Source organism: Myotis myotis, unplaced genomic scaffold, assembly GCF_014108235.1.
Source record: "Myotis myotis isolate mMyoMyo1 unplaced genomic scaffold, mMyoMyo1.p scaffold_m19_p_58, whole genome shotgun sequence".
Classification (NCBI taxonomy): domain Eukaryota; kingdom Metazoa; phylum Chordata; class Mammalia; order Chiroptera; family Vespertilionidae; genus Myotis; species Myotis myotis.
The window spans coordinates 330,685-341,093 of record NW_023416366.1 but is presented as its reverse complement, the minus strand read 5'-3'; the positions used below and the strand labels follow the sequence as shown (position 1 = coordinate 341,093).

Below are 10,409 nucleotides of genomic sequence, written 5' to 3'. Positions count from 1 at the left end.
CTCCCCTACTCTATCCCTGAAGGTACCCAACACTGACCAGTAAATGCTAACATACCTCCACTAACAAGGAGCTCCCTACCACTCCAACCCAGGCAGGTCTCAGCAAGCTTCTCCTTCCCGTAGCTGAAGTTTACCTCCTCGTGGACATCCAGGGAAGCCCATTCTCTCCCAGGGAAACCAGCAGACTCAGCTGGAGGCATCTCCTTGACTTCATCAGTACCACCGACACCCCATTCCCTCCCAAACAGAACAGAAACCCTCCTCCTGTGGCCTCTCAGTGACGCTCCCTTCCCCCCCCTCCCCTCCTCGTGCCCCTCCAAAGCTCTCCAGGCGCAGGGTAACGTGCCCGTAGCTTTGAAGAGCCCTCTGCTTGGTTCCCCACTTCCCTTGTTCCCGGAGAAGGCAGAGTGGGGAGGTTCCCAATTTTATTCAGAGGTAGAATGATTTGCCCAAAGGCCTACAGGGAAGGGATGACCTGCAGGACCTTGCTCACCTGGTTCCCTGCCCAGAACCACACCGAATTCCAGGTAGAAAATGCTCCCTGGACATCTCTCTGCTTCCTCCCGTCAGGGAGCAGGAAGGACACAGAGCAGCTTAGCATGGAGAGGGGAGGGAAACTGTTGCTGTGGGTTAGCATCCTGGGAGCTGCAAGCCTGTGGCTTCCGGAGAAAGAGAAAACGTTATCAATAACCCAGAGGCTGCCTGGCTGGGAGCTGCTTCAGGAGCATGTGTCCTTGGCTTCTGAGCTAGGTCACGCCAGAGAAGCTATGTGTGCGCGAGTGTGTGTGTGTTCATGCACAAGGTGTGTGCATGTGAGTGCGTATACATGCACAGGCATGTGCTCCTGCAGGTGTGCATGTATGTGTATGTGTAGGTGCATACATGGAAGGAAGAGGACATTTTAAAGAGAATACCCATAATTTGATTAACAAAATAAACTGATGAATGGAGTGGATCCAGAGATTTGGAAACATGGAACAGAGTGTGGAATCTCAGAGGGAAGGCGGGGGTGGGACAGGGAGATTGATGAGTAGGAGATGATCAACCAAAGACCTTGTATGCATATATGCATAACCTATGGACACAGACTATAGGGTGGTGAAGGCCTGGGGTGGGGGTGTGAGACGGGCTGGAGGGGGTCAGTGGGGGGAAAGGGAGGCCATATGTAATACTTTCAACAATAAAGATTTTTTAAAAAGAAACTTAAAAATAAATAAATAAAATAAAATCCCTAAGAAGATGATGCTTATTGCCAAGGAAGGGAGCGGTAATGGTGGGCTCTCCGGCAGCAGCATTTTCAGCTGGGAGACGCAGAGGATGCCTGAGATGCGCAGATGCAATGGTGGATATTGGAGCTCCAAAGGTCCAGGCCTGGGCACTCCCTTGAGTGAGGAGAATCAGGATGGTGGATCTCAGGCTCCTAAACACCTGGCAAATGTCCCCAAGATGAGCTGGAACCTGGCTGTCTCCTGACAAGGCTGGGGAGAGGGGTCTTCTGCCATCAGGGAGACCCTCACCTCTCCAATATAAAGTGGGAGACAAGGAGGCGAGCCTGGCTTTCCTGGAATAAGCCAGAGGCAAGGGATGGGGAAATAAGGTCAGGGAGGCCCAGGGGCCATATTGCTTGGTGTTTTATAGGCCACTAGAGGCCTAGTGCATGAAATTCATGCATGAGTGTGGTCTCTAGGCCTGGCCGGTGATCGAAGCGGGAGCATCTGGTGTGGAAGGGCAGGTACCAGGTGACAACACCTGGGTCCCAGACCCCTGTACACGCCCCTCTGCCTGAGTCAAGGTGCCCGAGTTCCCACACGAGGCTGCGATGAGCGTGGCCAGACTCCGCGAGCTGGGGTGCAGCGTGGGCCTCTGGGCCGCCCAGTAGCACCACACAGAAGCTGGATGGACAGAGCGCTCTCTCCCAGCCAACCTCGCAGACCAGCTCCTGCACTAACCCACGGGGAACCCGACTGACCGGCCCCTATGGTCCTGGCCGCTGTGGCAGGTCCCAGTGGCTATGGCCCAGCTCACCCAGAAGAGGCCACGGTGGGGGGAGCGGGGGTGCAGGGGCGGGCTCCTCATGGGCACCAGCACCATGGGGGGGTGGGGGTGGGGGGCTTCCCTGGAGCCAAACCCTGGCATCCTGGGGGAGGGCAGTAGGGGGAGTGAGAATGAGCTCGGGGGACACCCTGCATTCTCACCACACCTCCATCCCCATCACCCCCAGGAAGCTGGCAAGAGGTCACAGCACGTTGCCATGGTGGTCAGCACACATCATAGCAAGCAGCTGAACTCCTGGTCTCCCAGTAGAACTCCCGGTCGAATGACCGCCCGAGGGGACAATTTGCATATTAGGCTTTTATTATATAGGCTTGTGAGGGACCTAAAACTTAGGCAATTTAGGGAGTCATCCTTTTAAAAATCAAAATTATAAATAAAAACTTGACTCGGGACCTTGGAGCCTATGCAAGTGAGGGGCCTACACGGTAAAACCTCCTTTGGACAGGGCAACAACTTCTGCTTTTGCCTGGAGTGAGAGGGAGCCATCGGAGGGCTCTGAGCTGAGGAGTGACCTGCCCCAAGTAACCTTTTCACAGGATTCATCTGGCTGCAGACTGGAGGCTGAATGGGGAGCAGAGGGGGGTGCAGCAGAGGGCCAGATTCTGAAGACAGAACAAAGATCTGCCGATGAGTAGAATGAGGCGTGAGAGAAAAAAGGCAGACAGTTGACCCTGAGGTTTGAGGCCTAATCCAGTTGTCTCCACTGCGGCGGGGAGGAGAGCGAGCACTGACCGGACCTCATTCCATGCAGGTCTGTAGCTCTCATCTCTTACCACCTCCCTGAGCCCGAGCTCTCATTCTTCTCACCTCACAGATAAAGAAGGCAATATACTTGGAGGTGGAGTATAACTTGCCTAATGTCACACAGCCAGTAAAGAGCAGAGCCTGGGTCCAAACCCAGTTTTCCCAACTCCCAAGACACTATCTGTTCTAATGCACCAGGAGAAGCAAGACGTGCGCCCCAGTAGCATGTCTGGTGGGAGAGGCCGTTCCTGGAGGGGAGCCCCCCGTTCCAGTGGCCACCCGGTCCTGTGGAACCACTCCACACTTACCCCCCAAAATCCTGCAAAGAAAGTTCTCGGCACCCTCCCTGCTGACTCCTCCCTAACCTCATTCCCATCCACTGCTGGGAGAGTTCAGCTGCAGCCCTGGAGAAATGTTTTTGGCATCTCTCAGGTTTTCCTAATTCACTGACAAGGTAATGACTGCCTCAATCCATTACATTTTCTAAAGGAATTTCTGCATTAGGATGCAAAGCAGGCTTCTCTGTTTTAGAGAAAACCTGAGATTCCTGGGATTTCATCTTCTGATTTAGCTCCTTAAATATAATTCATTGCATTTAAATTATAGGAACTGATGATCCCAGGTGTCTACTCCACGGGTCTAGTCTCCAAATGGGCCCCCCACCATCCCAGGAATCCATATGGCCTGGGTTTGTGTTTTTATTATCATTATGAATTTGAAGAGCCTTGGCTCATCATTTGGGATGCTCAGTTCTACTGTCATTTCCCTAGAATGGCTCGTGCCACTTTCTGCAGCCACTCCTCACGGGGAGCCCACGGGAAACGGGCACCGTGGTGGAAGCCCTGGCTTGTGAATCTCTCCCCATCTTGAAGCCTTGTTCTTTTCGCACCACATCCCTTCATCACCAGGAGCAGCACCTGGCAGGCCAAGCTGAACAGCCCTTGTGCCCTCCAGCCCTCCCCTAGCCCTCTGCTTCTGGCAAAACCTGCCGGCAGGAGCAGATACTTGATCTCCCATAGAAGCTGTGATGTTACACTGCCCCATGTGCCACTCACCAGACTGGAGGCTCAGGTTACAGCTCTAATCAGGGCTGCTCTAGCCTACAGACCCCATGCCCACCCCACCTGCCCACCCCCAAGGGACAGTCAGATCCAAGGCCCACATGGCCAGTGGAGATGGAGTGAAACAGGATCTGCACGGAGTCAGGGGGCTCACTGAAATGACCCCTCCCGCCCATGGCCTAGAAAGCATGGACTCTCAAAGCCTTCCCAGGCCATTCAGACTGGACAGAGACTCCCCCAGTCCTCAAACACCTGTATCTCCTTGCCCCCTAGAACTCACTTCCTTTCCTTGTCAGTAGTTTAAAAAGAGTCTGGACAGAGCCTGGGATCACTCCACAAGAGAAATGAACAAACCATGATCAATGTGGCCGGAGTTTCCAGGCCACCCAAATGTGCCTGATTCCTCCCCAGATATTTTGGGGCTGCACTTTACTGCTGAGAAGGGCTGGGGGAGAGGGAGAGATTACAAATTCAGCACTAAAAAAAAATTTTTTTTTTCTGCTATCAGAATAAAGCCAGGCCCACGAGAAATACTGTGGAGAAGGGGGAGGTAATGCAGGGCCACCTCGTGTCCACAGAAACACAGCAAAGCCCTCACCCTCTCTTGCATAAAAGACCCCTCTTGTTCAGGGATTTGGTGAAAACTGTGCACTTGACTTTGTGAAATGTGTGCTAAGATCTAGTCACTGCAGGAAATTCAATCCCAAGACCAAAACCAGGATGTAGCGAATTTTGAACTTAACCTGGCATCACCGGGAGACAAGGAACTCTAGCAGGGCCGTGAGAGCTCCTGGAGTGGCCCAGAAAACGGCACAGAGAATGGTCAGTACCTGAAGGAATGGCCAGAGGCAGGTAATGGGCGCTCCTCCTAGGGCAGAACTGGAGGCGCCCAAGGGATCGTCCAGTCCAACCCTCACTTTACAGTCAGGGGGACAGAGGCCTGGAGAGGGGAGGGTCACCCCAGTGCTGACTTCTCCCCTCATTGTGAAGCCACCTCCCACCTTAGATGGTCAGAGCTAAAAGGGGTCCCTCCAAAGTCGCCCAGCACCCACACTTTGCTGATGAGGACTGTATACAGAGATTCTGGAATTTCCCAAGGCATGAGGACCAGGATGGGCAGCCTTTCAAACTGCTCTCAATTGTCAGAAATGCCAAGAAACCTCATCCTCCAAGGGCAGCAGTTTCTGAACTTCTGTATTTTTAGCAGCAGAAGCCATCTCCGAACAAAACTTATACAAAACCTCAAGCTACAAAACAGATCAGGGGGCCACCCTCTGCAGGGGAGCCTGAGCCCGCCCCTGGCCTCCCCTTCCAGCACCCAAGACTCCTGCCCCAGGCCCCTGTGTGGAGCTCAGTCTAAAACCCAAGGCCTTGGGGGGCTTGTAGCCTTGGGTTTCAGATCAGGGGAGCTCCTAATTAAGACCCCTGGAGGGTGCGGCTGGTCTCTGAGACCTGGACAACTTCGTTTTCCACCAGGCCCTGGCCCCCATCCCCACTGAGCTGTCTCATGCGCAGGTTAATGGAGCCATAGGTCTTCCTGGAGCCCCTGTAGGGGACGAAGGTCGGCCGGCGGTAGAGCTCGCCCTTGCACAGGGAGATCATCAGCAGCACGGACAAGAGCATGCCGCCCACTGTGAGCAGCCCCAGGCCCGCGATAATGCACTTGTCCAGGTGGGAGCCCAGGCGGGCGTAGTACATCTCTAGTCGTTCCATCTCCCGCGCTGTCACCGAGTCCGGGTTGACATGGGCCTCACGGGGAATGGCATACGCTGTCACCACCAGGAGGATCCCACTCACCAGGAAAACCAGAGCAGAAGCAAAGCCATAATCCACCGGGCGGCTCACGGGCTCCAGGCCTGGCCCTTCTTCTGAATGCAGGGACAGGTCATCCCGCTGGGATCGGGGCCTTGAGGGTACACCCCCGGGAGGGCTGGGGGAGCTGCCGAGTCTGATGTCCCCAGGGTTCTGGAAATGGGTCTCATGCTCCTCCGAGGAGAAGCAGGCGTTCTCCACACCCTGCCTGGATGGGGCCAGGAGGCCTAGAGGAGCTGGTCTCCTTGGGGTCTGGGGACCACTGCTCAGTGTCTTCAGTTCCAGACCAGGGGGAGATGCCATTGGGAAGGAGGGGCCCAGCTCATCCCTTGGCCCCTTGGCAGCTGGAAGAGAAAACAGAAAGTCAGTAAAATTTAGCAAACCTCGACCAAGATCCTGCTGGTGTTGGACGGCACACTGGACCCCAAGCGATGTGCAGGTGAGCCAGGCACAGTTCCCACCAGGGGGAGCCTGCCAGAGAGTGGGGAGGTGGGATTGAGACAAAGACAATCCTTGCCGGGATCCTGCTCTACCACTGGCTGGCATGTGGCCCTGGGCAATTCATTTATCCTTTCTGGGCCTCGGTTTCCCCATCTATTAAATGACAGTACTACTACCCCTCCCTTATTTAATGGGGCTGATGTAGGGATTGAGATAATCCATATAAAGCTCTCATGACAGTAAGTGCTTGTAAGGATCAGCGCCGGGCTATTTTATGATGGAGGGAACTTAGACACAGTGGCTATCAGGTGTAAATCCCAGCTTCACCACTTGGGCTTGGGCAGGCAATGTGGCCTCTCCACCCTCAATTTTCTTATCGGTTAAATGGGAATAAGCGAAGTGCCTCCCTCACAGGGTCAACTTGTGGGTTTCATAAAATAATGCATGTAAGGCCCAGCCAGTTCAATTAATGGACACCATTGTGATGAAGTGAGGATGACAAGGAGCAGGGGAGGGATAGAGGTGATGACGGTGATGTGGGAACAAAGCAGAGAAAGTCAGAAAAGATTCTGGGAGTGGGTGGCATTTGAGCCAGATCTGAGAGGATGAGTGGGGATAGGGGGATGGGGTACCTCACAGGTCAGCTGGGAATCCACTCTCAAAGGTCTCTACACGTCAGGCCAAGGAGTCAGGGAGGTGAGGTGTGGGGACAGGGAGGACTGCCTAGGTTTCACAAAGCTCTTTCTGGCTGCTGTGCGGAGGCCAGGGGTCCAGGGAGGACTCTGATGTGGTCAGGGGAGGCATGGGTGGGACTGAGAGGAAGGAGCATACTTGAGAGCCACGCTGAAGTCAAAGCCAAATGCCTTCATGTAAGTAGAAGCTGGGGGTTGGAGGGGGCTGGCTGAGGACTGCAGATGGGGAGATAGAGGGGGAGGGGGAGGGGGAAAGGGAGCACGCTGCTCAAAGAGGAGGTGTCACACCCAAAACCAGAACACACTCCCGCACAGTCAGACAGGTAGACAGCACAGGTGCATTCCTGCCAAAGGATACCAATTTATGGCTCATGGGCCAATGTTGGCTCACAGAAGTTTCAGGGGTGTTTTTTGTTTGTTTGTTTCTGGTCTGTCCATTTGTTTTTGGTGAAGTATTTGCCAATATATAAAAAGCAAAATATTTTACATTTTAAGCTTTGGGTTCCTGGCTTCTCTTATAAAATGAATAATCTCAACACCCTAGGCACCCATGTCCTCACAACACCTCAGCTGAAGTTGATGGAGGCCTCCTGTTAGCGGATTCAGTGCTGCCCCTCCCAGGTCCCATCAAAGCCCCCTTCCCCACCTGGCATGTAAAATTCCCGGTCCCACAGCAGAACTACTCAGTTCCCCACACACCCGATGTCCTGGGAGTACATACCCAGGGCCCCAGGCACACAGACCCAAGTCCCCACACTGTACAGAGACCCTCCAGTTGCAGAGTGGCTCACACACTCTGGTGTGTCTACATACACCCATATACATGATTCTAGATGTTTCTGTGCACTCTCATGCCTAAATTTATTTTCCAGTGCATTGTTGTTCCGTGTGTGTGTGTGTGTGTGTGTGTGTGTGTGTGAGAGAGAGAGAGAGAGGGCGGGGGGGGGGGGGAGAGAGAGATGGGGCGGGGGAGGGGGGATATGAGTTAGTTAATGAAGTGAAAACTGAATGAAATGAATGAGTGAATAAATGAAACTCAAAGAGCCTCAGTGCAGGAAGACACGTTTTTCTATCTTTCTGATCTTTTTTCCAACATGGACTTGCATTGGACACCTCTGAGCTCACACAGAGCCTTTCATCTGAGTACAAAGCCTGTTTCCACTTACAACCCAATTCTATCACCACATTCTTCTTTCCTGAGTTCCAATTTAGTAAGTGTTTACTGAGCACCTCCACGCCCTGTTGGGCCCTACACTGGTCACCAGCCCCGAGCGCAGGAATTACTCTCTCCACTTGACAACACGTGGCCAAGGTCCCATGCGTGCGTGTGGGCACCCGAAGGCAAGCACAGCTTCTTTTATCACCTGCAAACCTGCAAACCCACACACTCCTGCACCAGCGGCATCATTCCACCCGCCCTCGCTCTCGACTGACTTTCTCCCACTACTTATCAGCCACTATGAGCAGCTTGAGGGCAGGGAGGGATATGTGTGGATTCCGTCTGGATCCCCAGCCCCCTGCCCAGGGCTTAGAACACAGGCAGCCCCCAGGAGTGGCTTGGCAACCTGCCCAGGGAGACCATCTCTCCCACACAAGGATAAGGGAGGCCAACTCAAGGCCAGGCCCAGCCGACTGCTCCCACTCCCAGTAAACGGAGAGGAGAGATAGATTGTTTGGCTTTTCTATTCTTTGCACCAAACGCATTTTCCTGAGTGCCCTGCACAAACAGGGAGTGGTGATGACAGCTGCTGCCCAGTGGATGTCCAGATGTGCCCCCCACCCCCAGTTTTCAGCAGTCTCCAGAGAACTCAGCTCCTGCAGTGGCCTGGGAACCACCTTCCCAGCTTGGCACACGGATGCCTCCGTGTCCCAGAGGAAATCCAGGGCACCCAAATTCTGGCAGCAGGGCTTTCACCAGCAGGAGCCCGAAACTTTTTCCTCAGGATGCCAGAGTTAGGAAGAGGGCAGAGAAAAGGGGGACTCGCTCTCACAACAGGTTCAGAGATGCCCACATGCCCAATCAATAACCCAAAACATAAGGAGAAATGGACAAACTGACAAAGATGCTGGAGTCCACTGCTCACATGGCAACTGTCCCAACGACACTCCAATTTCACCTGCAGTCCCACAAGACCTGAGAGGCACCCCCCAGTCCTACAGTCACACCCCAGGGGCCGTTTCCACCCGCAGCACCCACAGACATGGGGAGCCACACGGTGTGACCCACAGATTCACGGGTCACACAGGCAATCACACCCAAAAGGGATAAGGCTGGACACACACACACACAGTTAACTACCCCCAGGACTGCCAAGGTCTACGCCAGACCCACCCGGGGCCCAGCACCACCACCAACCCGCGCGCACTAACACGCGGAAAGACAGACGTAGAGCCGGCGTGGATGAAGCTTCACAAAACCCAGTCGACAGATACACGCTCGAGTTGTACACAAAGACTTGGGGCGCGCACAGACGCACACGCAGATCCACGCTGTTACACCCAAAGTTCCGCTCAGGAAGCGCCAACACCCGACTGCCCGCCGCACCGGCGCGCCGCCTGCCCGCAGCTCACACCCCCTGCTCCTGCCCTTGACCACTAACGCGGCCGGGCCGGGCCGGGCCGGGACAGACGGAACCGGGCCGAGCGGCGCCGGTAGCAGGACTGCCTGGCGGCCCAGGGAGACCAGGTCCGCGAGGACCGGCGTGCGCCCGGGTCCCCTCGCCGCGTGTCCTTCGGCCGGGCCGCGAGGTCAGGCGAGCTCTCCTCGCCGCCCTCCCCGCCTCGGGCCTCCGCCTCCCGCCGCCCCGCAGTCGTCCCCGCGGGCGTACCTGTGCCGGGCCTCCTTCCCTGCCTCCCCACGCGGGCGGCTCTGCGCCCCGCGGCCGCGGACGAAGGCGAGGGCGCGTCCTCCCCGGCGCCCACCCACCTCCCGGCAGCCGGCGCCCGCCCGCCGGAGTCGCCGCTGCGGCGCAGCCCGGGAGGCGCGGGCCCGGCCGCCACCCTGTGCCTCCCGCAGCTCCCGCCCCCTTCCCGGCCCGGCGCGGAGCCGCTGCTGCCGGGGCGCACGTACCTGCTCGCGCCGCGCGGGGCTGCACGGCGGCGGCGGCCGCTGGGGGCTCCGGGGAGGAGGGACGCGAGAAGGGGAGGGAGCCGGGGATCGCCGAACGCAGCGGATCGAGCTCCGCCCGCGGCCGGCGAGGGCGCCCGGAGAGTTAGCGTGGGGAGGGACGGGGAGGCCGGGAACAGACGGGGGTGAGGAGCGGGGGACATGGCGCCATCCTCCTCCCCTCCCCTTAGGGCTTATCTGCCGAGTGGGGGGACCGAAGCTCCAGGGCGCAGGGGCGGGGCCTGGGAGGGGGGCTGCTGAAGGAGACCCCTCCCCCGCCGCTTGCCAGTCTCCACGGCTGGGGCGCCCCGACTGCGCCGATCTCAGACGCCGCCTCCCCGCCCTAGCCCTCCCCTCTCTGCCCGGCACACAGACCCCAGGTAGGACCTGGTCCTTAGGTCCCGACGGTCTTCAATGACTCGTGCGGCTCCGCGGCTCGAGGGCGCCACCTGAAGGCTGGAAGAAAGCCATTGAGACACCCCCACCCTCCCCACCACC

General features: G+C 56.5%; 1 protein-coding gene across 2 annotated transcripts; it reads right to left on the bottom strand.

Moving 5' to 3' along the window:
* Window positions 1–5,276: 5,276 nt before the first annotated feature.
* TMEM74B (transmembrane protein 74B) lies at window positions 5,277–10,395 on the bottom strand. Of its 2 annotated transcripts, none has more exons than XM_036311590.1 (2): window positions 9,876–10,395; window positions 5,277–6,016 (listed from the first exon to the last, which is right to left on the bottom strand). In XM_036311590.1, the coding sequence occupies exon 2, from the start codon at window positions 5,973–5,975 to the stop codon at window positions 5,277–5,279; it is 699 nt and encodes a 232-aa protein (XP_036167483.1). In that variant the 5' UTR covers window positions 5,976–6,016; window positions 9,876–10,395. The 2 variants fall into 2 exon arrangements, with proteins under 2 accessions (XP_036167483.1, XP_036167484.1); XM_036311591.1 differs by lacking the exon at window positions 9,876–10,395 and adding an exon at window positions 9,634–9,813.
* Window positions 10,396–10,409: the final 14 nt, after the last annotated feature.